Raw genomic sequence first — 27292 nt, 5'->3', positions numbered from 1 at the left:
GTGAAGCCCAGCCAATGGAGGGGGAATTTGGGGACAGAGGGGCCGGGCTGGGGAGGAGCCAGGAGGAGCCGAGTTAAAGCCGGTGGCCAGCGCGCGGGAGCCCACGTGATACGGCTGCAAGCTGGAGAGCTCGTGGCCGCACGAGGCTGCTGGAGTGGCGTGGCTAGAACGTGGTAAGCACAAGCTCGCACACGCTCAAGTCTCGCGACAACTTGCAAACCTGAGACGAACCGTTGGGCTCGCGCCTTCCCGCGTTTTTCTGGATTCGTCTGCCACCCAGAGGGACGGGGGCGTGACCACAGAGACCTAAGGGACCCGAGACGGTGACTTTTCCTCAACGCTGCTCGGCCAGAAGTCGCTGTCCCGGGCTGTCACAGTGAGGCTCCCCTTTCACCCAGGCGTTCGCCATCCCCCGCACTCCAGCCCTGAGAGAAGCCCTCCCTCCCCATGGCTTCTTTCACAGAGGCCAGGAATCCCAGCCCCGGAAGACAGATAATCACTCTCTTGAGCGGTTAGACGTCTCTGTAACCCAAATAAAGTAGCCCAGGGTGGGGTGCAGAACCTCTCTTCTGGAGAAGTGGAGAAAGCGAGCTTTCCGTGACTCCTTCAGCGTTTCCGGCCCAGTTTTGATGGCGCCTCCAGACCCAAATCGTTAAGCGCGTCCCAGTCTGGTCCTTGTCGGGGGTGAGGGGCAGGTTCTAACCTTGCAGAAATGGAAGTTTATGTGCTTCTGTAGCGGGATGGGGAGTTATTTTCTTACTTTTCTTGTCTTTTGTTTGTCCCGTGGGAGCTGGTTCCGTTTCACAGGCTCCTCTGAATCGTGGGGAGAGAAGGGTGTGTTTTATACTACCCTAGTGTGTGCCTTGCTCGAGACTTGGGGAGCACCTTCAAACCCGAGGATGGTGTTGGGGCAGTGGCGTCTTTAACTCCCTGATACCTTGGGTCAGGACCTTCTCGGTCGTTTTTTAAGCTGCTTTTTTTTTTTTAAACGTATTGAGAAAAAAAAAAAACTTTACAATGTGCCAATCTCTGCTCTACAGCAGAGTGACTCAGTTATACACAGACATGCATTTTATTTTTGCCGTGGACTATTTTTGAAATCTTTAAAAAATAATTCGTTATTTTATTTTTGGCTGGGCCTTCGTTTCTGCCAAGGCTTTTCTCTAGTTGTGGCGAGCTGGGGCTACTCTTTAGTTGCGGTACCAGGACTTCTCATTGTGGTGGCTTGTTTTGTTGGGGAGCACAGACTCCAGGCCGAGTGGGCTTTAGTAGCTGCGGCTACTGGGATCTAGAGCACAGGTTCCTTAGTTGTGGCATGGGTTTAGTTGCCCCACAGCATGTGGAGTCTTCCTCGACCAGGGATGGAACCCATGCCACCTGCACTGGCTGGCCGATTCTTTATCACTGAGCCACCAGGGAAGCCCCATTTTTGAAGTCTTTATTGGTAACAGTATTGCTTCTGTTTTATGTTTTGGTTTTTTGGTTGGGAGGCATGTGGGATCTTAGGTCCCTGACCAGTGATGGAACCATTGCCCACCCCCCACCCCCACTGGCAGGTGAAGTTTTAACCACTGGACCCGACGGAAAAGTCCAAAACATACACATTTTGTTAAAAAAAAAAAAAAAAAAAACTATTCTTTTCCTTTATGGTTTATCCATAAAGCTGTGCTTTTCTGTTTGTTTTTATTTAATTGTTGTATAGTTGATCTACAGTGTATTATCCCTCTTATTTTGCAACCCCCCCACACTCCCTGAATTCGAGCCATTCCCATGTAAAGAAAGGGGATCGTTGGAGCTGGGAATGGAGACGTGATAGGTCAGGACACCTTCCCCCCTCTTCCCTCTCTTCCGAAGCTGGACCACCATGCCCACCCATCGGTCGTCCTCCTCTCGGTACCACAGCTCCTCCTCCCCGAGCAACGCGTCCTCGCCGCTGCGCAGAGCGGTAGCGGCTGGACGGAGGAGCGTGTCTGCTTCTTCTAGTTCTTCTGTGTCTGTCGCTATGCCCTGCAATGACCGGGACTCGGAGCAGAATTCAGAGGGGTGAGTGGAGTTGGTGAGAAATGGTTGCGTCGTCCCCAGGTTTTTCCCATTTTCATTTTCCAAACGAGCAAACTTTTCCAAACACGAGCAACACGTGTGTGACAGAAAAGCTAGGAGATGCTGTGCTGTTTCAGAACAGTGACCCACGCCTGCCCCCAGTTCTGCTGGGTGCCTTTCAGCTGCCCTAGGTGTTGGAAGCGTCAAGAATAATCCATCCTGTTATAAATCCATGATCCATCTTGTCTAAACTTTTCTTGAACAAGTTTGTATGTTCAGCAGGGACAGCCTCTGGTAAGGGCCCAGACATGGGGGAAAGGGGAAAGAGTTCTTTATTTGGTGCCAGAAAGCTAGTATATCCTTTTTAGTTGGTGTCCTGTAATTCCTTCATTTGGGATTATAAAAACAAGTCCTTATCTGTTGGCATTTATGAGCTTATTCAGTGATGGTTATAAGAGTACATCTTGAGTTTAAAAAAAAATTTTTTAATCTTTCCAGGAAAAAAAAGTCTCATACAAGGTCTAATTTATCCCCTGGTAATTTTTTTTTATTGAGGTATAGTTGATGTTTGATATTAAATAAGTTTCAGATATACAACATAATGATTCACCATTTTTAAAGTTTATATTTCAGTTATAGTTATAAAAATATCCCCTGGTAATTTTAATTGGCCTCTTCTAAATCATTGTGCTGTTTAGGACCAGGTTATATTTATTTTGTACATTTTAGTCAGTAAGAGGTGAATTTGTTTTAAGGGCTGAAATTTAACACCAGGCACATATATAATCTCCTGTTTGTGTATTCAGTTCAGTCACTCATTCATGTCCAACCCTTTGCGACCCCATGAATCGCAGCACGCCAGGCCTCCCTGTCTATCACCAGCTCCTAGAGTTCACTCAAATTCGTGTCCGTCGAGTCAGTGATGTCATCCAGCCATCTCATCCTCTGTTGTCCCCTTCTCCTCCTGCCCGCAAACCCTCCCAGCATCAGGGTCTTTTCCAATGTTTGTGTATTAGTATTAATCAAACACCACTTCCTGACCCATGCTAATTTTTCTCTACACAGCAGTGATCCCCCTGACTGCCTACGTGAATATCTTTATCTTTTTTTTTTAATGTGGATATTAGGAAAGAGCTTGGAGAAGGAAATGGCAACCCACTCCAGTGTTCTTGGCTAGAGAATCCTGTGGACAGAGGAGCCTGGTGGGCTACTGTCCATAGGGTCGCATAGAGTTGGACACGACTGAAGCAACTTAGCAGCAGCAGCAGGAAAAAGTTGTGCTTCATCTCCCTCAGTGCCTCATTCTTCATTTCCAATGCTTTCTTTAAGTGAAAGTTTTCTTTTAAGTGAAAGTTTTCCTTTAAGACATTGTCTGTACTTCCTGGCAACAGTCAGCTCATCTCTCCTTAAAATCTGAATATATTTTTCTCATGGAGAGGGGTATACGTTAGAGAAATTATAATTCATTTACCCTTTTATATATAGGGACTAGGGTGTTGTATCTAAGCAGAACCACACTCCTTCATAGGGATAGTGAATCTTTGTCAGCTGGTGAAGGCAGTGATTTCGAAGACAGCTTGAGACGAAATGGGAAGAAGAGAGCAGCAAAACGGCCACTCAAACCAACCCCAGTGAGTCAGTTTTGTTTTTGAACCTGGTCTGGGAAGCAGTGAAAGAAAACCTAAAAGAGGCTCAGGTGATATGCTTGATGAAAGGACAAGGCTTAAAGAGTATTAAGGGACAGAAGTAAAAAGAAAGCAGATTTTGAAGAGTGGAAAATACAGTATTAGTGTATAGAGGAACAGGAATGGGGTTAAGGAACTTTTAAAAGGAGATAAGGCTAGAAATAATAAAGTTTACAATACAAAAATCCTTGATTTCTAAGCTGAGTCAGTAACTCAAATTCTGCTGTGGAATTGGCAGCTTAAGCCTAACGGTGATTTTGATGAGAGTAAGTGTTAATGTCACTTTTACTTTTTAAAAACATTCATGATTTCTTTATACTAACTAGGCAAAACTTCCAAAGAAGAGGTCCCGAACAGTACATGCTCATGGTCAGAAAGTGTCAGAGCCACCAGCCAGTGATCTCTTTGATGCTGTGAAAGGTGCCAAAAGTGACATGCAGGTAAAACAGAGTATCTCACCTCTGTTTCTTGATACCATTGCATTCCTTGTTGGGTGGAGTGATAACAAATGCTACAAACTTGATTCAGTGAACATAACTGGTATCAAGAAAGGCAGATTAGGCCACAGGGTGAATCCTTAGAGTGATGTAAGGGAGATCTTGCATGAAGGGGAATGTTCCTTTCCTAATAGTATCACAGATGAGGGTGGGTCTTGCTTTTATTGATTGATGGAAGGGGCAAGGAAAGGCATTGGATAATTTAGAGAAGCAGCTTGGATTCGGGTGGCAACGTGTTCACCCCTGTCACTTTTAGCTCCACTTTGACAATTATACCTATCCATTCTGCCTGTGTCTCCTTTAACAAGAGAGATTGATTTACATTTATTGTCAGTACTGATATATATCAATTTATTTGTACCATCTTATGTGGTTTTGCTTTATACTGCCTTTTCTGTTTCTCTTTTCTCTTTTTTCCTTTTGAATGTTTTATCTCATACAAGAACCTAAGCACATTTTAATTCTGGTTAGTCCTTACAGTTCACATACTGTTTGGGTTTGTTTTTCTTTTTTGGCAGTGCCAAATGACTTTCGGGATCTTAGTTCCCTGACCAGGGACTGAACCCATGCCCCATACAGTGGAAGTGCGGAATCCTAATGACTGGACTGCCAGGAAAGTCCCCTTACATGCTGTTTGTTGTGCAGTGTTTTAGTTCTGTCCTTTCCTTCTCTTCCAAGTAGACATCATTGTTTTAAATAATGTTTGTTTATACTTACCTACATTTTAATCATTTTTTGTTCATCATTTCTTCTTTTAAAAAGTATTTATTTGTGCTGGGTCTTAGTTGGGACTCTCAGGATCTTCAATCTTTGTTGCAGTATGCAAACTCTTAGTTGCATCATTTCTTTTCAAATCTGAAATCTTCCACACAGAATCATTGTCCAAAGTTTGTTTTAAAATTTCTTTTAAATAGTTTATTAACAAGCTCATTGTTTGCTTGTATAAAATGTCTTTCACCCTTGTTCTCAAAAGGTTGCTGGGTATCAAATTCTAAGATGATTTTTTTCTCTCGGCATATTAAAAAGATTATTCCACTTCCTTCTAATTTCCTGTATTGCTATTGAAAGTCAGCAATCAGTCTAAGCACTGTCTAATACAACAGTCTCTAATGATGGAGATGTCTGTATCACTGTTGTCTGGTACAGTAGTCCACCAGCCACACATGGATTTTTGATATGTGGCTGGTGTGACTGAGGAACTACATTTTTAATGTTTGATTTAATTGAATAACCATATACAGCTGGGACTGTTTTTGTGCACATCTAACTTGTAAATGTTTTTGTTTGTAAATGTTAAATGCATGTCCTTTGTAAGTAATTTTTTTTTTTTACTTGACAGTTTTCCAGACTGTTTTGCTTTTGTGTTCTTATGTATTATAGGATGTTCAGAGGTATAAACTTTTCTTTTCATGCTTGAGATCAGTTAGGTTCCAGGCTCTGAGGACTGGTGTCTTTTGACAACTATGCAGAATTCTTTTTCAACGTTGCCTCTTTCTCATTCTGTTAATCCCCTTCTGGAATTCAATTAGACACCATTGGAAATTCTCGCTCTATTCTCCATGTCTTAATAACTTTTTTCCTTATTTTTATTTGTCTCTCTGGGCTACATTTTGGATACTTTCTTTGACTTAATCTTCTATTTCACTCATGTTGTGTTGTAGCCAGTCTGTTTTTAATCCATTCATTGAAGTTTCAATTTTTATTTATTATATTTTGCACTTCTACACATTTTGTTTGACCCCTTCCAAAGTTAATTGTTCTTTGCTTGTATTTTCAAGCTTCTCTTTTATTTAATCATGGAAATAATAATTTTATAATCTGTGATAACTTCAGTGTTTAAAGCCTGTGAATGTAATTCTGTGTTTTTCTGCTAATTGTTAGTTTTAGTGTCTTGTTTCTTTGTTGGGGTCTTTGTCAGGGTCTTCAGTGCTGGGTCATTGTTGCTGTGTGCAGGCTTTCTCTGGTGGTGGCAAGCAGGGGCTGTGCTCTAGTTGTGGGGCGCAGGCTTTTCATTGTGGTGGTTCTCTTGTTGCAGAGCATGGCCTGTAGAGGGCAGGTTTCTATAGTTGTGGCATGCATAGGTTTATTTGCCCCATGGCATGTGGAATATTCCCAGACTAGGGATCAAACCCGTGTCCCCTGCATTGGTAGGTGGATTCTTAACCACTGGACCACCAAGGAAGTCTGAAGAATCACTTTTAATTAAATTCTGATCGAAATTATTCTGCTTTTATTGGTAAGGTGGATCTGGACTACAAATGTAGATATGGGAACTGGCTTATGGTTATGAATTCTGAAGGAACAATTCTTTTTTTCTTCTACCCCACACTAAGGTCATAACAAGCTGTTGTCCTGCTTCCCCTTCTGACCTGTACATTTATTTCTCATTCTTGCTTTCATGAAGGTGTGCCTCTTTGCAGGAGCCTCCTTTTGGACTACTCTCTTTGGAAGCCCTTTAGCCTTTGTCTTCTGTGCTCTACATTCTATACATCCATCTGGACAGAAAGTTAGGGTTTCTGGGGTTTAGTAGACCCTCAGCAAAACTCAGCTTGCTTATCTCCCAGAATTGCTACCTTCACTTCCATTTTTGTTTTTATGGAATTCTACCTCTCATTCTCATTTAGTAGTACATTTTAAAAGATGTTTTTAATATTTTAATCAGAAGTTTAGATGTTTCAGTTAGGAAGCTTATACAGAATTTCTAGTCTATCATATTGCCAGAAATAGAAATGATCCACACTGTTTCCCTAGTCTTTGGTAGATGAGTGGCTGGATAGCTACAAGCAAGACCAGGATGCAGCTTTCCTGGAGCTGGTGAACTTTTTCATCCGATCTTGTGGGTGTAAAGGTGAGGAAACGTCCCCCTTTTCTAACCCCCAGCCTTTTTCTCTTATAAAACTTTTTCTTGTGAATGTGAGTGGGGTTAGGCATTCCTAAAGAGAGAGGGTAAAGTGTAAGAAAAGTTTCCCTTATTTAACTACTATCAAGTACACTGTTGATTGGTAAACAGGAAGTGATCCAGTAATGAAATGTATTGGTTTGGAGACAGACTCCTTTGGAGAAAAATAAACAAACATACTAATGTGATGATGTTTACAGATTTGGACCATCAGACTTTTCTTTTCTCTAAGTAATCTTTTATTTTCTTATCCCTTATTTCTCAGCCATTTCATCTCATATTTCTCTACTGAAACTGTGGCCCCAGGTCCCCAAAGGCCATGACCTAATTTACTGGGGCAGATAGTGTTATAAGACTGCAGGTTGTATTATAAGAACCTGGCATAGTTTTCTTGCTTTCTTTTTGTTTGGAATATTTTTTTTTAACTAGTTTTTTGCTGTTTGATTTCCTGGGGTTTTCTGGACAGGTTGCCTTATATCAGATATTCCAGTTAGATGGTAGCAGATTTATGACTAGGATTCAGGTCTTCTGATTCCCTACCTGAGTTCTTTTCAATATATTTTTAAGATCATCTTCAAATGTTTATGTAAATGGTCATGGTGTCTGTTGTTTTCCTTCTAAGTACCTCATGTCCTCCATTCCTCAGGCACTGTGACCCCTGAGATGTTCAAGAAGATGTCTAACTCAGAGATCATCCGGCACCTAACTGAGCAGTTTAATGAGGTGGAAGAAGACTATCCAGGATCCTCTAGCCAGTCTTTTTGCAAAATACAAGGCCCATTACCCTCTTCTTTTTGATTCTGGGAAATAGGATAGCTTTTAAAAGGAGGGGTTTAATTTCTTGGGAGCAAAAGGGACCTATACACATTATCCGAATATGCCTACAGAGTTGAGAATAAGATATAAGAGATACATTTTTTTACTATATGGTTGGGCTTTGACATCCAGTACCTATGACTCCATGGACCTGGTAGTAACTCTCCCATCTTTTTCATAAACTCTTCTTTAGGATTCAGGAGACTATCCTCTGACAGCTTCAGGCCCATCCTGGAAGAAGTTTCAGGGCAGCTTCTGTGAATTTGTGAGAACATTGGTCTACCAGTGCCAATACAGCCTCCTCTACGATGGCTTCCCCATGGACAACCTCATCTCCTTGCTCACTGGCCTCTCAGACTCCCAGGTCCGTGCCTTCCGTCACACTAGCACCCTGGCTGGTAAGCAGTCGCTGTTAACTCTATAAATGTTCTCATGGGAACTTCCCTCTGTTCTCTAGTCCTGGGTCTTCTTTCCTGCCTGCATTCTAGCTCTTTACTTCAAGGTCATGCTTATTTTGTCCTGAACCTTCATCCAGTTTCTCATTAGTGGGATTGTAAAAAGGGGTGGATCACTGTGACATTTTCAGCTTTAACATGTTTCTCAGAGCTCACTGAGAACAGGCTAAGGATTAAAACAAGCCCAAAAGAGGGAGAGAAAAAGCCCACTCCAGAACAGTGAGTCTTGGGATTTTAGGGTTTCCCTGCTCTAGCTTTTCTATTTCACTGCCCCTTTTTTCTTCTTTTCTGAACATACCATCCCTCCTCTCACTTAATGATTTTCTTACCTTGTTTTTACTGACTCAAAGCCATGAAGCTGATGACCTCCCTGGTAAGAGTTGCTCTCCAGCTGAGCCTGCACAAGGACAACAATCAGCGTCAGTACGATGCTGAACGGAACAAGGGACCAGGACAGAGAGCGCCTGAGCGGCTCGAGAGCCTGCTGGAGAAACGCAGGGAGGTGAGCCGTTTCCCGCCTCCCGCTCTGCTCCCGCTTCCATCACCACTGCTTATCACAGTACCTTATCAGTCCCCCAGCTTCTCCCAGGCACAGTGCCCAGGCAAGCTTTCAGACTATGAATGATGGAGTCTGGCAGTAGTTTAATAGACCCGTCCTGTTAGATGTCATTGTATGTTCAGCTTGTTTCTGGGATGTGGGCTCAAGAGAGCATTTCTAGTTTAGAGTAAATTTTAAAAGTTCTCTGTAATTCCACTTTTGCTCAGTTTCTATTGTCTGCATTCATTATCACAAGTGTTTAAGTGTTGTGCCTGTATCTTGTGCAAGGAATTAAGTACTGACTTTCATCTCAAGTGTTATGGTATGCAGGACTGCTGGGAGGCCAACTGCTGGTGGAGGAGGCCAAGTTTTCAAGGAATGGAAAGGACACAGGCCTGTCATTCACTCCTGGATTTAAATTCTGTTCCAGTTAGCTACTAGCTCCATGGCCTTACATAACCTCTAACCTTCAGTGTCCTTTCCTTTCAAAAAGGGGTAATTATTTTTGTGAGGACTAAATGAGACGAGTAAATTGCCTACCTAGGCACATAGTAGGTACTTGTTTTGATTCCTTTTAAACCTGAAGAAGACCACCAAAGGACATAACTCCCAACAAAATCTCTTACACTGTGTGAACCTTCAAACAGTTGTGTATGTCATGAGACTTAACACTGATTTTCCCCTCACTTCTCCAGAGTATCTGAGACCTCCCCAACCATGAGGTTGGCAGGACTCACCATGTCTTAACTCTGCCAACTGACCGTTTTCCAGCTCTCATCAAAGATCTCTTCCATGCTAAATCATTAGAGGAGGGAACGTTTTACTTCCCGGATTCTCTTTTGCTATTTTCACTGTCAATGTGATCTTAAACTGTGTATATGTTAAGTCTGTTTCAAATCTTATATACACTCGTGTGATTGTTTTATTTGGACTTCTCTGGCTCTTGCTTCATCAGTTGTAGTTTTACTTTAATTTCTCCCTCCCCACTGGTTTCCTCTCTTCAGTTATAAATGTATATAAGCGTTTGACTCTATCCTTAATCCTTCTCTATAAGTTGCTCCATTTCTATCCTTTTAGTATTTCCTTACTTCCTTAATATCCAACTGAATCCTTTTTGCTACCTAGCTTCTATCCCCATTTTTTTCTTTCAAATTGTTCTCTCCAAACCAGTAACTTCTAAATCCCTATAGCCAATGGCCTTTTTTCAGTCTCCCTTTTTGACTTACGTAAAATTTGGTATTGATGGACCCACCTTTCTTCCTTCCCTCTCTATCTTTTCTTTTCCTTTAAATATGAAAATCTTCAAATGTTCAAAAAGATAATACTGGTAGAATGAACACCACATATGGACTATCTAGATTTAACAACTATTATTTTGTTCAGTCACTCAGTCATGTATTTCACTATACTTCATTTATTTTTTTTCTTGCTATTTTTTTTACTAAATTGTGGATGTGTGTGTGTGTGCTCAGTCATGTCCAATTCTCTGCGACCCCATGGATTGTAGCCCTCCAGGCTCCTCTGTCCATGGGATTTTCCAGGTAAGAATACTGGAGCCAGTTTCCATTTCTTATTCCGGGGGACCTTCCCAACCCAGAGATCAAACCACATCTCTTGCACCTCCTGCACTGGCAGGCGGATTCTTTACCACTAGCGCCACCTGGGGATATTTTAACCTAAAGATTTGAATATGTCCTCTAAAACACATGTTCATGTATTATCCCAATACTCTTTTCCTATCCAAAAACATTAACAGTGATTCCCTAATATTTTCTAATCCCAACTCCTATTTAAAATTTTCCATTTGTCCCCAAAATGCCTTTTCAGTTCAGTTGCTCAGTCATGTCCAACTCTTTGTGACCCTACGGACTGCAGCACGCCACACTTCTCTGTCCATCACCAACCCAGAGTTTGCTCAAACTCATGTCCATCGAGTCAGTGATGCCATCCAACCATTTTATCCTCTGTCATCCCCTTCTCCTCCTTTCTTTGGTCTTTCCCAGCATCAGGGTCTTTTCTAATGAGTCAGTTCTTGGTGGCCAAAGTATTGGAGTTGCAGCTTCAGCATCAGTCCTTCCAATGAACACTCAGGACTTAGGATGGACTGGTTGGATCTCCTTGCAGTCCAAGGGACTCTCAAGAGTCTTCTCCAACACCACAGTTCAAAAGCATCAGTTCTTCTGTGCTTAGCTTTATAATCCAACTCTCACATCCATACATGACTGCTGGAAAAACCACAGCTTTGACTAGATGAACCTTTGTTGGCAGAGTAATGTCTCTGCTTTTTAATATGCTGTCTAGGTTGGTCATAGCTAGTCTTCCAAGGAGTAAGCGTCTTTTAATTTCATGACTGCAGTCACCATCTGCAGTGATTTTGGAGCCCAAGAAAATAAAATCTCTCACTGTTTCCATGCCTCTTATATTTGGTTAATTCCAGCCAGGATTTAGTTAAGGACTGTGCATTTCACTTGGTCTTTTTGTTTCTTAAGTCTCTCTTAATCTTGTACAGAACCTCTGCCCCGGCCTCCACTTTCCCCTCAGGATATTGATTTATTGAGTTGGGCCAGTTGTCTTCAAGAATGTCACCTTGCAATTCTGCTTCCCTGTTACCTGTTAGGGTAACAGATAACATCTAATCTAGGGTTTCTCAAAGGTGCCATTTAGGAGTCTGTTCTGGCATTGTTTCAGCATATGTGCTCAGTTGTGTCCAAATCCTTGAAACACCATGGATTGTAGCCTGATAGACTCCTCTGTCCATGGGATTTTTCAGGCAAGAGTACTGGAGTGGGTTGCCATTTCCTCCCCCAGGGGATCTTCCGATCCCAGGGATCAAACCCACAGCATCCCTGGCCTCTATCCACTAGGTGGCGGTAGTACCCAGGTCGTAATAAACAAAACTGTCTTCAGACTTTGCTAAAGTCCTGTGGGAACCCCAATTTGAGAATCACTGATCTAATTGCTTCCTTCTCTCTCTCTCCCTTTTTTGTTCCATTTCTTTTCTCAAACAAATTGCATTTATTAAAAAAATTTCCCCAATTGATGTTTGTAAAAAAACATGTATAACTACCAGCTAGGACCTCTGAATAGCCAAAGACAGTCAAAATAACAAGACATAGAAAGGATATTACTTTTTAAAAACAAATCTCTGAGGCATTATTTGACTATACAGCTTCTTCCAGAATTAGAAGGTTTAACCTTTTTCTATTCTGATAACTTATTGGCTACATTTTCTTTTTCTCTGCTTTAGACTGATGAGCTTAATTACTTTCATTTGCCAACACCAGCTTTCTCCTCAGCTTTGTATTTTAGAGGTATCTTACTGACTGCCTGACTTCACTGGGCTATCCACTATCACATGTGCATGAGTAGGTGATATTCTTTTCCAAGGTATCTAGTCCATACCCTCAAAGGAAAGAGAGAAAGTGGCTTGTAACTTTCATACCTTATTTATAGATGTGTATTTTTCATGTGGAGAAAAAAGTTATTTGGGGAGATAGAAGTATTGTTAACATGTGGGAAATAAAGTCAAATGACCTGAAAATAAAGAAGGTTTAAAAGGGAACATAGGATACAAGAGGTTCAGACTGTGCCTTGTAATTAATAGGAAACAGGTGAATGTCATATTTTTCTAATATTTTTGTGGCCTTGAACTGTTGGGGAACATGAGAGATTGACCTGTTCCTCCCCATCCTTCAGCTTCAAGAGCATCAAGAGGAGATTGAGGGGATGATGAATGCCCTTTTCAGGGGTGTCTTTGTACATCGGTATAGGTGAGTTTCTGGGCTCCTCTCATTGAAGCAGCTAGATCCTCAGTTACAGAGTCTGTAGAAATAACGAGGTCCCTTCCTAACCATGTTATCTGTTTAGTCCCACAGCTCACAAAGCTGGGAAAAAACTCTTTAACAAATGTTCCAAATAAGGTTTAATTTATCCCTGCCTACAAAGGATTGTATAAATTCTTCTGGGAGGGAAGATTCAAGAGCATTAGGCTTTGATGAGTATTCTGCTCCAACTTTGCCCAAGACCTCCCCTCCCCCATCTTCCTGGGGCTTGAGCCTTGAGAGGACAAGAGGGGAGAGCCAAGCAGGGTCTTTCTGAGGGTTTACAGCTCTGCAGGCCTTTTCCCAGCCCACTTCACCCTGCCTTTCACTGTGCTAAAGGCAGGGGAGTTTTATACTGGGTAAACAGCTGGTAGAATTAAGTTAAGGAGTGTATCCCACTCTTATCTAGATTTCAACCTCTGCCTTTTCAGAACCCTTCAGCTGATTTAATCTTTCCTTGAAGTGGGATCAACACACACACGTGGATATGTTGTACAACATAGGGACTATAACCCATCATTTTACAATAAATGAAACAATCTTTAAGAATTATGAATCACTGTTGTACACCTGAAACTTATGTTGTACATCAGTGCTATCTCAGTTCACCACACACGCAGTTGGGCTGATAGTTAAGATTCCAAAATCAGTTTTTAAAAGGGGCATGGAAGATAAGTTTTAATGACTGGTTACAGAAGGGAACTGTTCACTTTTTAATGTATTTTATTTACATTGGGAGGAGGAAGTGAAAGGGCTAGTACTTGATGTTTAGTCAAGAAAATAGACTCTTCTGTGACAAACAGATATCTGCTAGGATGGAAGGTCAGTTTGGAGAGAAGGTGAAAAGGGTCAGTTTTGTCTCTGTGCCTAGGGATGTCCTTCCTGAGATCCGTGCTATCTGCATTGAGGAGATTGGGTCTTGGATGCAGAGCTACAGCACCTCTTTCCTCACTGACAGCTACTTAAAATATATTGGCTGGACCCTGCATGATAAGGTGAGAGTTGAGTCAGTCCTCTTCCCTGCCCCAGGATGCTTCAGCTTTTCCTGATCTCACCACTTAGGTGTTTCCCTAGTGATCAGTGATGAACTCATCAAGACACTGAACCTCAAAACTCCCCTAGTACTGGGGAGGGTAGGAGAAGTTAGGGGAGAGACGGGTATATTTAGGGGATTAAATGCCTTAAAAGCGAGTTGAGGGGAGAAAGACTTTCCCTATGAAAAGGCAAGAAAGTTATTGATAGGTTGGTAATACAAGTCCTGGGGTGGTAACCAAAAGATCCTTTCAATCAGGATTGCTGGATTCTGCTGAAAAGGAGAATTTTGGGCTTTAAGTGAGAAGACAGTCATTCATTCTCTTTGAGACATCTCAGAGTCTTCAATATAGAGGACACCCAGGCCCAGAATGAGCAATCTGAGAGGGAAGTACGGACATCCAGTGGGGGTAAGTAGAGGAGGAGTCATTCATATTTCCATTCTCCTCAGTAGCATCGAGACGTGCGTCTGAAGTGCTTGAAGGCTCTGCAAGGGCTGTATGGCAACCAAGACTTGACTGCGCGCCTGGAGCTCTTTACCGGCCGCTTTAAGGTAAAATCAGGACCGTGCTCCTGTGCGTGGCTCTGTCTGTGGGTTCCATCTCCTCACCTCATTTTTCCACTTCTATTGCTTTTATGTATCCGTGGCTATCCCAGTATCTGCGTCTACACCCCCCCTTTAGGAATCTCTCAAATTCTAAGAGGATGCTGTTTGGGGATGGATACAAGGAGGTACTGAGTGATGTTCTCCTTCTTACAGGACCGGATGGTTTCCATGGTCATGGACCGAGAGTATGACGTGGCAGTGGAGGCCGTTAGGTTGCTGATACTTATCCTCAAGTGAGTCCTGGGAAGTGGAGAGAGGCATCTCAAGGTTATCTTTTCAGTATCAGACAGGCCCTTCCAGAGTCTCTCTCCCTCCACCCATTGTAGGTTGACTCTTGTCTATGTACAGGTTGAAAGACAGAGATCATTCCCAAGTTGCAAGAGCTCCAGGGGGGAATTTTCCCATCTTCTCTAACTCTCCATATCCCTCTGTCTCCCATTCGTCTGTTTGCACGTTCTTTGTGAGTTCATCCTTGTTGGCTTTGCCTTGTTTCTAACCTTAGTTGTGCCAGAGGACAACATCCACATCCACCTGCTCGTTCTGCTTTTCTCCCGGCAGGAGCATGGAAGGGGTGCTGACAGATGCAGACTGTGAGAGCATCTACCCTGTTGTGTACGCCTCTAACAGAGCCCTGGCCTCTGCTGCAGGGGAGTTTCTGTACTGGAAGTGAGCGGGGCTCCTTTTGTTTGTTTCTTTAACACCATCCCCCTCCATCCTCTGCTGCTGCTCTAAGCTCCTCTCCCCAACCCATTAGTCTCCCTTGGTGTCTCCTTCCCTCCTCAATTCCTTGAGACTTGCCTTAGCTCTGTGTCTCTTTCCCCTTTAATCCTCTCCCTCCAAGGTAACGTGTACTCCTTCCTTTCTTCTGTGCTGTGCCCTTTCCCTGTGTCCCTTCTACCAGGCTCTTCTACCCTGAATGTGAGACAAGAGCGGTGGGCGGGAGAGAGCGACGCCGAAGTCCACGTGCTCAGAGGACTTTCTTCTACCTTCTGCTGTCCTTTTTTGTGGAGAGTGAGGTGATGTATGGAAAGGAGCTGTTGTGCTAAGATGTGCAGGTAGAGAAGGATGGGAGCTGGCTCTACAGGAAGGGGAGAAATGATATATCGGGAGCCACTTCTAGCATGTTAACATGTGCCTTCAGTGACTTAACGTCTGCCTGCTCCCACAGCTCCATGACCACGCCGCATACTTAGTTGACAGCCTGTGGGACTGTGCGGGGCCTCTGCTGAAGGACTGGGAGAGTCTGACAAGCCTGCTGCTGGAGAAGGACCAGAGTGTGTACCAGCTGGTAGCCAGGGAAGGGGACCTCTCCCCTCCTTGTGGGAAACCAGGAGAGATTGCTCTCCTGACTTGTAAAAGGCATAGGTCATGGGTGGTGGGGGCGATGGAGGGGGTTCTTAGGGGTCGGGGGTGGCTAGTCTATGAATCTGTTTTCTGTCCTCCTGCCCACCCAGACCTGGGCGATGCACAGGAGAGCACGCTGGTAGAAATCCTGGTGTCCAGTGTCCGGCAAGCTTCAGAGGGCCACCCGCCTGTGGGACGGGCCACGGGGAGGAAGGTACAGCGTGAGGGGCGCGGGCTGAGGGTTGTTGGCAGGTACTGTCTGTCCTTACCCTCGAGTCTTAGGTTAGGGTGCTCCTTCCTCTGCCTCTCAAAGAATTCCACTTCTAGCAAAAGAAATCTGAAGGGAGCTGCTTATCTTCCTAGGAAGATAAGATTATCAGGCATAGGAATACACAAACATACACCTTTACCCCATCCCCAAATGACTAATTTCAGGGCTTAACCCCAAAAGAACGTAAGATCCAAGCCGACGACAAGGTGAAGCTGACTGAGCACCTCATCCCCCTGCTCCCCCAGCTCCTGGCCAAGGTAGAGGTGCCTCATCACTCAGCCTCTGGGAAAGAGAGGGTGGAAGGAAGTGGCCTCAAAATGAGCAGTGTGGCAGGTTATAAGCAGGCTTCCCTCTCAATCACCGCAGTTCTCAGCTGATGCAGAGAAGGTGGCTCCCCTGCTGCAGCTTCTCAACTACTTCGACCTCAACATCTACTGTACCAGGCGCTTGGAGAAAGTGAGGGGAGAAGACAACACATTCCCTCTTCCTTGCTGCTTTTGTCCTAGAGCCAAAGATTCTACTGCCAGTACCTGGTTTTTCTTAAGGACATGGATTCTAGAAAAACCAATAGACTTCCCTCTCTCAGGCATCTTATCCTTGAAGTTTAATGTCAATGCTGTTTCCTTTCTCCCCGTCTCTAGTCCCCTCAGGAGTTGTTCTCTTCCCCAGCTCCCTCACGACACTGTCTTCTCCCACCTTTTCTCTCAGCACCTGGAGCTGCTCCTGCAGCAGCTCCAGGAGGTGGTGGTGAAACACGCGGAGCCCGCAGTGCTTGAGGCTGGCGCTCACGCCCTCTATCTGCTGTGTAATCCGGAGTTCACGTTCTTCAGTCGGGTAGACTTTGCGCGCAGCCAGCTGGTGGATCTCCTGACCGACCGCTTCCAGCAGGAGCTTGAAGAACTGCTTCAGGTTGGAAGTAGGGCTGTATGACAGGACTCCCCAGACCTGTGTGGGAGAGGCCAAAAGATATGGGGGTGTGGATCCGCAAGTTCTCGGGGAAATGCCACATGGACCTCCTTTCTTCCTCAGTCGTCCTTCCTAGATGAGGATGAGGTGTACAGTCTGGCAGCCACTCTGAAGCGCCTCTCTGCCTTCTACAAGTGAGCAGCTCCCCTCCTGCTCCCGCTTCTATTGCTGCCGGTGTCTGTGGGGTGGATGCTTGTTCGTTCTGTTCCGTGTAACATTTCCCTCTTCCCACCCCGCCCCCCCCACAGTGCCCACGACCTAACCCGCTGGGAGCTTTATGAGCCCTGCTACCAACTCCTCCGAAAGGCTGTGGACACAGGAGAGGTTCCTCACCAGGCAAGTAGACAAGTTGGAAATGTGGAAGCAGGTGTTTAAAGGGCCCCGCATTCTCGGTGGCCACCTTGCAGGTGGTTCCAGTCCCAGGGATGTGGAGTGGGTGAGAGAGAGCTCCATCGTGTATTTGCTCCTTCTGTCCCCTTCTTGGAAGGTGAATGTACTTTTCTAGCACCTAAAAACAGTCATTCTCTCTGGCTTCTGGGGAGTCAAAGATAATATTGAGGAATTATAGGAGACTTTAAATCAGGAAGAGATGGCATTCCTGCTCAGGATAGAATTCCTCTGAAGACTGTCCAGAATCACTTTTTTCTTCGCCAGAAAAGGATGTAGGTCTCTCCTCATCTCACTCTCTCTGGTCTGCTTTTTTCTTCTTTCCTTCATGTGTATCTGCCTGCCTATGTCTCTCCCCACCTGCTCGTTACTCTACTGACCTTTGCTTTTTAACATGTGGTTCTCAGGTGACCCTGCCAGCCTTGACGCTTGTCTATTTTTCCATTCTTTGGACACTAACCCACATTTCTGGATCAGATGCTTCCCAGGTGAATATGGGTCTGAGGAGGGGGAAGAGGAATGGAGTACCAGTGTCTTCCTTCATTCCTTCCCCCTGAAGTCATTGTCTCCACAGAAGCAGCTGTTGGGTTTGAAGGGCAGGATGGTGGCCTTCTGCGAACTCTGCCAGAGCTGCCTCTCAGATGTGGATTCTGAGATCCAGGAGCAGGTGAGCGTTTGTCAAGGATGCATGTCGTCTGTAGCTCTGCTCCCATGGTCTGAGGAAACCCATTCTGAGGGGAAATTAGCAATATAATTTCTGTCATGGTCAATTTTCTGTCCTTTTTAAGCATTCTTTTTTTCCCTAACAGGCTTTTGTCTTGTTAAGTGATCTGCTTCTCATCTTCAGCCCTCAGATGATTGTAGGAGGACGAGAGTTCCTCAGGCCCCTTATCTTTATTCCTGAAGCCACCCTGCAGTCTGAGCTAGCCAGCTTCCTCATGGATCACGTCTTCATCCAGCCTGGGGAACTGAGCAGTGGTACCGGGGCTCAGGGAGGGTTTGGGGCTCAGGCCTGCCTCGGGTTGGAGGGCAGGAGGCCTGAACTGTGATTCTGACGTTTGCACTCTGCACTCGGGGTGAGCCAGGTCATTCCCAAGAGGACCACTTACAGATTGAGCAGCTGCACCAGCGGCGCCGCCTCCTGGCTGGCTTCTGCAAGCTGTTGCTTTATGGGGTGCTGGAGATGGACGCAGCCTCGGATGTTTTCAAACACTACAACAAGGTACAGCGGGGCGCCAGGCAGAGCATGGCCTGACCCAGGACTTCAGACACTGGAGCACTGCAGGAAGGGTGGGGGGAAGTGATGGTACCAAGCTTAAAGGGAAAGCGGGGGGAAGGCCCGTAGTTTAGAATAAAGGGACAAAGAGACTTAGTAGTAAATAATTGTGGAGAAAAAGCTGTCAGGCAGAAATTCATTGGAGGGAAAACACCTTAATCTTCCTGTCCAGAAATTTTTTTTTTCTTTCTGTGAGCCTAGTCTGTGGAATGGGGTAATGTAAGAAGGGGAATAAAAAGAACAGAAGAGGCTTCAGTCCTTCCAAGGTACCTAGATACCTACCTTGATCTCCTCAACCCACCACTGTGTTGATTTCTATTTATTGAGCACCTAGTATCCCAGGCACTGAGGGCCCCTCAGTGAACAAAATAGTCAGTAGTTCCTGCTCCCGGGAGCTTCTGTTCTAGGGGCAGAGACAAATAGCCAAGGTTGCAGTGCAGTGACAGTGTGTTCTGGGAGGTTTACTACTCTTCTCTAAGAAATGGACTCCAGGCAGGGTTTCTTCCCTTAATTATTTGCCTAAACCATGATTTCTCTGGGGATTTGTCTCTGCTGGCTGGAGATGTGGTCTAGTATGAGTTGTTTCATGCTTAGATTCATATTCCCTACCTCAGGTTCTTTTGGAAGGAGGTAATAGTTAGGGCTGTGAAGAAAAAATCAGAACAGAAACAGTCCTTTCCTGTGGTCGACATTGTTTTCTCCACTTCCTTCCCATCAGTTCTACAATGACTATGGTGACATTATCAAGGAAACATTGACTAGAGCGAGGCAGATGGACCGAAGTCACTGCTCCCGAATCCTGCTGCTGAGCCTCAAGCAGGTACCCTTCTGCCGGGGGGCCTCAGGCCTTCTGCACCCTCCCTGCGGCCTACCCCTAGCTGTTCAGAACGTGAGATCTTTCAGAGCAGGAAGTTTCTAACTTATTTTGACTTTTATTTCACATGACAGTCTCCTTCATAACTAGTAGATCCATAAAAAGTAATTTAACTGTTGGGGCAGTTTCTACCCCAATCCCATAGAACTCCTATGTGAGTTAGCACATGGGAGCACCAACAATAAAGTGATAGGGAGTTTCTAATTTTCTTCTAGTCTGTTGTCTCTCAGCTCCTTCAGTTACTACAGACATTTTAATTTATTGTTACAGAGCATGGTGAAGTCTTATCTGGTGCAAGGCAGTCAGGAATAGGGTCAGTGTCCTTGGAGGAAAGAAAGTAAAAACAGCAGATGGTGTCCCAAGCCCTTTAGCATTTCTGGACAGAGAAGGGAATGCTGTACTTGCTTATTCTATCTTATTCCTCCCTCCCCACATGTGCCCTGTCTCCTGGACAGTTATACACAGAACTGCTGCAGGAACAAGGGCCCCAGGGCCTGAATGAGCTTCCAGCTTTCGTCGAGATGAGGGACCTGGCCAGGAGATTTGCCTTGAGCTTTGGACCCCAGCAGCTACAGAACCGTGACCTTGTGGTCATGCTACACAAGTAAGGAAGTATTGGTGGAAAGCAAGGTACTTGAATCTTCCAGAGAGGGCTGCGCCAGAGGCTGTGTACAGGATCAGCTGGGAGTGAGATCTCAGAGGGAGGGTCATCAGGTCCAAGAGTAGCAGTCACGTGGGTGAGCAGGTACCCCTGGGTGACAGGCTGGGTCCAGGGGGAGGAAGAAGCACTTGGACAGGATGCCTCAGCTCTGGGAGAGAGTTGGGAGGGGCCTGTCTTCCTAAAATGATTCTTTTCAACCAAGGGAAGGCATCAAGTTCTCCTTGTCTGAGCTTCCTCCAGCTGGCTCCTCCAGTCAGCCCCCAAATCTGGCATTCCTGGAGCTCCTTTCGGAGTTCTCCCCCCGACTCTTCCATCAGGACAAGCAGCTGCTGTAAGTTAGGGGTGGGTGGATAAAGGTGTGGATGAGAGAGGAAGGGTGTGGCGAGGGCTGTGACCACTGCAGCCAGGCTCCATCCTGCCTCTTTCTTAGACTGTCCTACCTGGAAAAGTGTCTGCAGCGTGTCTCCCAGGCACCTGGTCGTCCCTGGGGTCCAGTCACCACCTACTGCCACTCCCTCAGCCCCGGAGAGAACACGGCAGAGGTCAGCCCTCAGGGCTACCCCCGCTCCAAGAAGAGGCGAGTTGAAGGTAAAGTGCTATGAATGTGGGTATCAGGGTTCTCAGTGCTACTGCCTTGATTGCCACTGCTTAGTGAAGCAGCATATGGTCTTTTGCCTCTTTCAGAGTCTTGAGTTTGGTCAAATAAATATTCATGGAGCCCCTACTATCATCAAGGCTACTCATTTTCTTCAAGGTTTATCTAGCCAAGTAAAAATAGCCAACTTCTATGAAAAATTAAATAGAAACTCATGATAAAACCAAAGATTGAACTAAAAAATCTGTACATTTATGATGCCTTTTGTTGACATCTTATAGTTATTTTGCAATTTTTAAACATTTTATAGTCTTCATGATTTTTATAGTCTTCAGATCATTACCTGTTTTATTTACATAAGTTTTTTTCTTTAAAGTGATTTTTTTCAAATATAGTTTCATCTTGTGATAATACCCTAGAAATCACAAATCTGAGGTGTAAGTTTGTTTTCTAGTGTACATTTTAAAATACTGGTAGTCATACCCCATTCCCTCAGGTCTAGGCAGTATACGTACCTATTTCTTGTCTTGGGTTTGCTTATTGTAGACATTTTATGTAACTGGAATCATAGTCTGTGGCCTGTGTCTTCTTTTAATGAGCATGTTTTTAGGGTTCATCCATTCTTAGCATTTATCAGTACCTCATAACTTTTCATGGCTGAATAATATTCCATTTGTATGGATATGTCATTTTATCCATCAGTTAATTGATACTTAGGTTGTTTCAACATTCTGTTAACACATGATACTACTGTGAACATTAATGTGTAAGCTTTTGCATGGATGTAGGATTTCACTTCTCTTTAGAGAAATTGCTGGATTATATGGTAACTCTGTGTGTAACTTTATGAGGAACTACCAAACTGTTTTCCAAAGTGCCTACATTGTTTTGCAATTTCTACAGAAATTGACAGGGCCCCAGTTTCTCTACATGCCAACACTTGTCTTTGATTTTATCCATCTCTTAGTGACTGTGAATTAGTATCTCATCCATTGTAGCTTAAATTTGTATTTCCTTAAGTACTAATACTGTTGAGCATCTTTTCACATGCTTATTGGCTATTTGTATATCTTCTTTAGAGAAATATCTATTCAAATTCTTTGCTCATTTAAAAATAGGGTTGTCTTTTTTAATTGTTGCGTTGTCTCTTATCAGATATACAGAAAAAATTTCTCCCATTTTTTGTTGTCTTTTCATTTTCTTGATGGTGTCCTTGAAATACAAAAGTTCTTAATTTTGATGAAATTCAACTTACATGGTTTTTTGTTTGTGCTTTTTTTTTTTTTTGAAGGTGCAAACTAAGTAGCGTTAGTAGTGTGATACTTTGTGACCCCATGCACTGAAGCTTGCCAGGCTCCTCTGTCCATCGGGTTCTCCAGGCAAGAATATGGAGTGGGTTGCCAGGGCTTTCTCCATTGTTTGTGCTTTTGATGTCATATCTTAAGAAACTTGCCTAATCTAAAATCACATAAATCTATTCCTGTGTTTTCTTCTGAGAGTTTTCTAATTTTAACTAATACATTTAGGTCTGTGATCCATTTTGAGTTAATTTTTGTGTGTGGTGTGAAATATGGTGTGAATTCTTTTTAAGGTCTTCTGTATACCACCTAAAATTATCTTTCATACCACCAGGAAACTCTGGTTTTAATCAGTAAAGTAACACTTGTTAAGGACCTACCATGTGCAAGATATTGTATTAGGTGTTTTAGAGGCCATGACAGATTCTCAAACAGCTTACCATCTAATAGAAAAGAAAGAAAATACATTTATAGAAAATCTGAGCTGTGAAGTCACCAGTAAGTGATAACTTCCCTGGGGTTTCACAAATGACTACTATAGAATTCAGAGAAGAAAGGTATCATTTTATGTTCAGTTGATCTATGAAGTCTTTATCAAGAAGATGGTATTTAAGCTAGATCTTGAAAAATGGGTAAGATTTATATAAGCTGAACAGAGAAAGAAAATAAGTACCATGAACTAGCAGAATAGCACAAGCAAAGCAGAGGTCAGTGTTTGCCGAAGCACATGAATATATAGAGTGGTTTGCCTAAAACAGAGGGTGTGTAAAGTTAGGGTAAAACTGAGAAAATCGGTTCCATTGTTCATTGGCACCTTGCATTCAGCTGTGCTTGGAATGCAGGAGTGAGCTTTCTTTGGAATAGTGTCAGATAGTAACGTGCTGTGGAAGAGGGTGGGGAAATAGTGGGGAGGTAGGGACTGCAGTCTTACAAAAAGTAATCAGGGAAAGCCACAGAGAGTATGAATGCAGGGCTAAAACTGGAGAAGGTGAGAGGGGTGCCTGGTGTACATCAGAACGGCAGACGAGGACTTAACCTGGCGGTCCAGTGGTTAAGACTCTGTGCTTTCAATGCAGGGGCTGTGGGTTCAATCCCTGGTTGAAGAACTAAGATCCCACACACAACACAGCCAAAAAGTTAAAAAAGGGGCAGCTAAGGGAATAGCAGACAGGCGGGTGCAAGTGGTCCAGAGGCCATGGTGGGATGTCTCTGGCTTGTTCAAGGAATAGCTAAGAAGGCCAGTTATTGCTGAGTGGAGACTGTGTAGGATACAGGACCAAAGAGTTTGTCGGGGTCCCGAGCATGGGTCAGAATAAAGACTCTGGCTTTTACTCAGAGTGAAGTGGGTAAACATTAGGGATTTGAGCAGAGGAGTGACAGGATCCGCCTTATATTTTAAGGGGCTCCTGGGTGCTGTGTGGAGAACTGACTGAAGGAGAGGCAGGGCTTGAAGGCAAAGAACTGCTGAGGAGGCCGCTGTAAGGGCCCAGACAGGCGGGAGCTAGTGAACTGGGGAGAGGCAGATGTGAGAAGTGACCAGACTCTGGGCATATTTCCAAGCTATCACTAATAGAGCCTCCTAATAAGAAAGAATGTAAAATATGAGAGAGGAGTTGAGGATGACTCCAAGGGTTTGGGCCTAACATTGGAAGATTGGAGTTGATAGCAGCTGAGATGGGGGAAGTCTGTAAGAAGTGAGACCAGGACTTTGGTATGTTATAGGTGAAGATGCTGGAGACAGGAGTCTGGAGTGTAGGGGGGAAGGCAGAAGCTTGAGATATATGTAGGAATTGGTACTTAAGTCATGAACCTGAAGGGCTAAGAAAGCCACTAAGGATGGAGATGGGGAGAGGTCCTAGGCTGAATCCTTGGACATTACACCAGTTAAATAGGCTGGGAGATTAGGAGTCACATGGGGGCTCAGGTTTATTCTCTGGAAAGACAAGCTCACAGGTGTGGCTCTTCCCTGTTTAGGGAATGTTCTGCTTACACCAGAAGCAGCTCACTCTCCGGTTACTGGTTTCAGAGTGCAGACAAGGCTGTGGGGAGGGAGACAATGGGAATATGAGTATTTCCAGTTGATAAATACTAATATCCATTTGACTTGTTTTAAAATAGCATTACCTGGGTTTTCTAAACATTTTGGCTTCTTTCTCCTCTGCCTTCCTCAATCTCTATAAGAGACAGTCCTTTATATTTTGAGCCCCAGGTCTTCCTCTTACCCTTCATATTAGAACTATGCTGACATTACAGTCATTTCATTTTTTTCCTGGCTTTTAGAAAATCCAGTATTTCATTTTTCTGTTTCTCCTTAACTCTCACGCTTCCTGCCTAGTTTCAGGCCATTCTAAACTTTTTCTCACTACAAAAACCTTGAATGAGTGGAATCTCAGATTTCTTCATTGATTAAATGAGACCTCTCAATCTCAGGGACTCCAGCCCTCTCTCACATTTGTGTTTGTATATTACTGTTTATCTGTGGAATGTATGTCTCTTTCCATCTTGTTTTCTAAGGTATGTATGAATTTTTCCTGGACAACCCCTTGATACAAGCCTATAAACCCTACATTTTAGTACGTAGGGCTGTGCTCAGTTTTAGTCATGTTGTAATGAGACAATCTAGATTTTCCATTGCCGCCTTATTTAACTTTTTCTTACCAAATCCTGAGCAGGTATTGAAAAACTGAAGTGTCTGGTGGTACCTGGTCTCCAGTAAGCATGTGCCTCTGCTGCTTGCAGGGCCCTCCAGGCGGCACAGAGAAGATGTCTCTGCATCCCAGGAGGAAAGCCTACAGCCGAACAGCATCCCAGCCACACCTACCCTCACCTCCACAGCTGTGAAGAGTGGGCAGCCCCTCAGGGCATCGGAGGAGATGGAAGAAGGCGGCAGCTCAGAATTGGCATTTCCCAAAGGGTGTGTCCCCGGGAAACTTGGCTCTGATTTCCCAGTCTGGTGTCTCCCTGTTTCTGTTGTGTTGTTCCTGCCACAGGACCCCCTCACTCTTTATTCTTCCCAGGCCCTTTCCCCTTTTCTCAGCTTTTCATTTTCTCTCTTTCCCTCCACTCTGAACTTTCTGCTGGCTTTAATGCTGGCCACTTTACCTCCTCTTTTTACCCTGTATTTTTATCTCTTGTCACTGATCCAACTTCATTCCCAACAGCCTGTACCTTTTAGGCAACCCAAGGTCAAGGTCCTTGAGTCCACAGCATTCCCAGACTCCGCTCCACCCTTCAGGCTCTGGTCTGGGCAAGCAGCTGACCTGGTGAGCTTTTCCCATCATCGTCTGTCTTCACTTCAGGTCTGTCCCCTCTTACGAGGGGATTCTCCCGGATCAGTGGTGCTGTGCTGGTGCTTTCTGGACTGGTTTTAACCACACAGCACTTCCTTTCAGTGTCATGTGGAGCTCTAGTGTATAAAACGGATGGAAGTAGAGCTGCTGTGATGGGAGCAGGGGTGTGAATCTGGACCCCTGGTCTGCTTACTGCCCTGCCCCCGCTTCCCCATTCCCCTGGGGGTGCCTGAGAAACTCTTGGGTCCTTGAAAACCTCTACTCTTGGCCACTGCTTCCAGGCTTAGCTTGATGGAAGAGGATGAAGAAGAATTCGATATTCAGAATGACTCAAGTGAAGAGTGGCAAGGTTCAGGCAAGGTGAGTGGACCCAACAGTCCCTTCTCCCTTTAGAATTGGAAGCAGATGCGAGGGAGAGAACCTAGAGTGATTCTCCTTTGTCTTGATGATGCCTTGTCCTTGGAAGCTGTCCCAGACGTTTTGAAAGAGTCATAAAAGAGGAAGGGTTTTTAAGTTTCTGTTCACTTTGCTTGGACTTAAAATATTTCTCCCCTATATCGTCTTAAAAAAGTAAAGTACCAAAAAGGACTGGACCCACACTCCCATTCTCAATCCCCATGTAAGTATTTAGTTTCTTAATTGCCCCAGAATTAAAGGGAGCCCTTGAGCTAGAGAGAGATGGGAGGTTACCCAGTGCTTGGAGCCTGGCAGCAAGTCTCTCCTGTCACAGCGCAGGCTCAGCCGACCTCCTCTCCTGAGAGGGCTGCCCTTGCCTGCCTGCTTCCGCAGGAGGAAGTGCTGCCAGTTCAGTAGGAAGCACATGGAATTCAAATGAGGAGAGGTCTCACAGGAGTCCTAGGTTCCCCTACTTTATCAAGTTAAATCCATAACCCCTCTCAGCCTCATCTAAAATGGACCTTTTACGCAAGATACAGAGAGAAGGCACCTTATAAACAGAAGAGGATTGTGTTTCTGCTGCTGTTCGCTTCTTTCTCCGCTCTTTTGAGGAGGAACGGGCACAGTGGGGTGGGGAGTGGGGGGTCTTGTGCTTGAAGGCAAAACCAGACAAAATGTTCCACCCAGAGCCTAGACAGCAGGACCTCTGTTAGCTGTTTTAAAGTTCTCCCAGGAAAACCCAATCTCTGGTTCCCGAGCTGAGCAAACGTAAGGTCTCAGTTGGCAGGCCAGGAGAGGAGGCACTGCCCTGGTGACTCTAACTTTGCTCCTCTGCCCTCCCTGGCTGCTTCAGGGACCTACTCGGCCTCAAATTTGTCACGTGAGAGGGAAAGGCCCCCTCTGTTGTTATCTGCAGATGATGGGAATGGTGAGGAACTGTTCTGACATTTGACCCTGTTCTGTCTAGTCCTCCTCCTCCAGTGAGCACAGGCTGGACCTTTTAGATTCTACAGAGCTGAACATTGAGGTGAGTGTCCCCAGAACAGACTGCAGAAACAGGTTAAGAGGCCGCAGCCCTGGGATGCCGTCTCCGTTGCCAGGGGCTTTAGCGTGTCCTGGGGGAGGGGTGGTATGGGAAGAGAAGGAGAGTTTGTCACCTGGAGGACATTGCGATCGTCTCTTTGACCTCTGGTCCATTGTTAGGTCTCTGTATTCTACTTTTATCTTTCTCATTACAGGATTTCTGATGTAACCCTAGGCCCTTCCCCATCTCCACGACATGACCACTTAGAAAAAGGCCAGCAGAAGATGGAATGAAGGGAATCATTATTTCCCCACCCCTGGTCTCTGAGGGGAAAGAGGTGGGCTGTGCCTTGCTACCCTGGCCTGTCCTTCCTGGGGCTCCGTCCCTCTGTTTGAGCAAGTGCCTATTTTCTGCTGTTTGGAGACGGGGGTGGGGGGGGCGTTACCTCGGTCGTGGAGAGGGGCACCGCACACCTGTGTTGAAAATAAGGAGCCTATAATTCTTTCTGTATTGTGGGAAA

The 27292-nt window shown here is 44.8% G+C and overlaps 1 protein-coding gene across 1 annotated transcript; it reads left to right on the top strand.

Annotated features, from left to right (window-relative positions):
- The first annotated feature begins 307 nt into the window (after nt 1–307).
- Nucleotides 308–27165, top strand: STAG3 (STAG3 cohesin complex component). The gene is made up of 34 exons (XM_065920416.1): nt 308–376; nt 1855–2043; nt 3569–3671; nt 4052–4165; nt 6974–7070; nt 7768–7844; nt 8131–8335; nt 8743–8894; nt 12627–12700; nt 13623–13746; nt 14238–14336; nt 14544–14623; nt 14949–15056; nt 15292–15406; nt 15559–15664; nt 15845–15948; nt 16170–16262; nt 16372–16461; nt 16714–16914; nt 17035–17105; nt 17220–17307; nt 17766–17846; nt 17933–18025; nt 18168–18336; nt 18444–18580; nt 19353–19454; nt 19964–20112; nt 20372–20500; nt 20600–20757; nt 24802–24976; nt 25224–25325; nt 25634–25712; nt 26716–26775; nt 26987–27165. Exons 2-34 carry the CDS (start codon nt 1865–1867, stop codon nt 26993–26995), a joined length of 3723 nt encoding a protein of 1240 aa, XP_065776488.1. The 5' UTR covers nt 308–376; nt 1855–1864; the 3' UTR covers nt 26996–27165.
- The last annotated feature ends 127 nt before the right edge of the window (nt 27166–27292 follow it).

Source organism: Muntiacus reevesi, chromosome 2, assembly GCF_963930625.1.
Source record: "Muntiacus reevesi chromosome 2, mMunRee1.1, whole genome shotgun sequence".
Classification (NCBI taxonomy): domain Eukaryota; kingdom Metazoa; phylum Chordata; class Mammalia; order Artiodactyla; family Cervidae; genus Muntiacus; species Muntiacus reevesi.
Note: the sequence above shows the minus strand (reverse complement) of the source record. Positions and strands in the feature narration are given on the sequence as shown.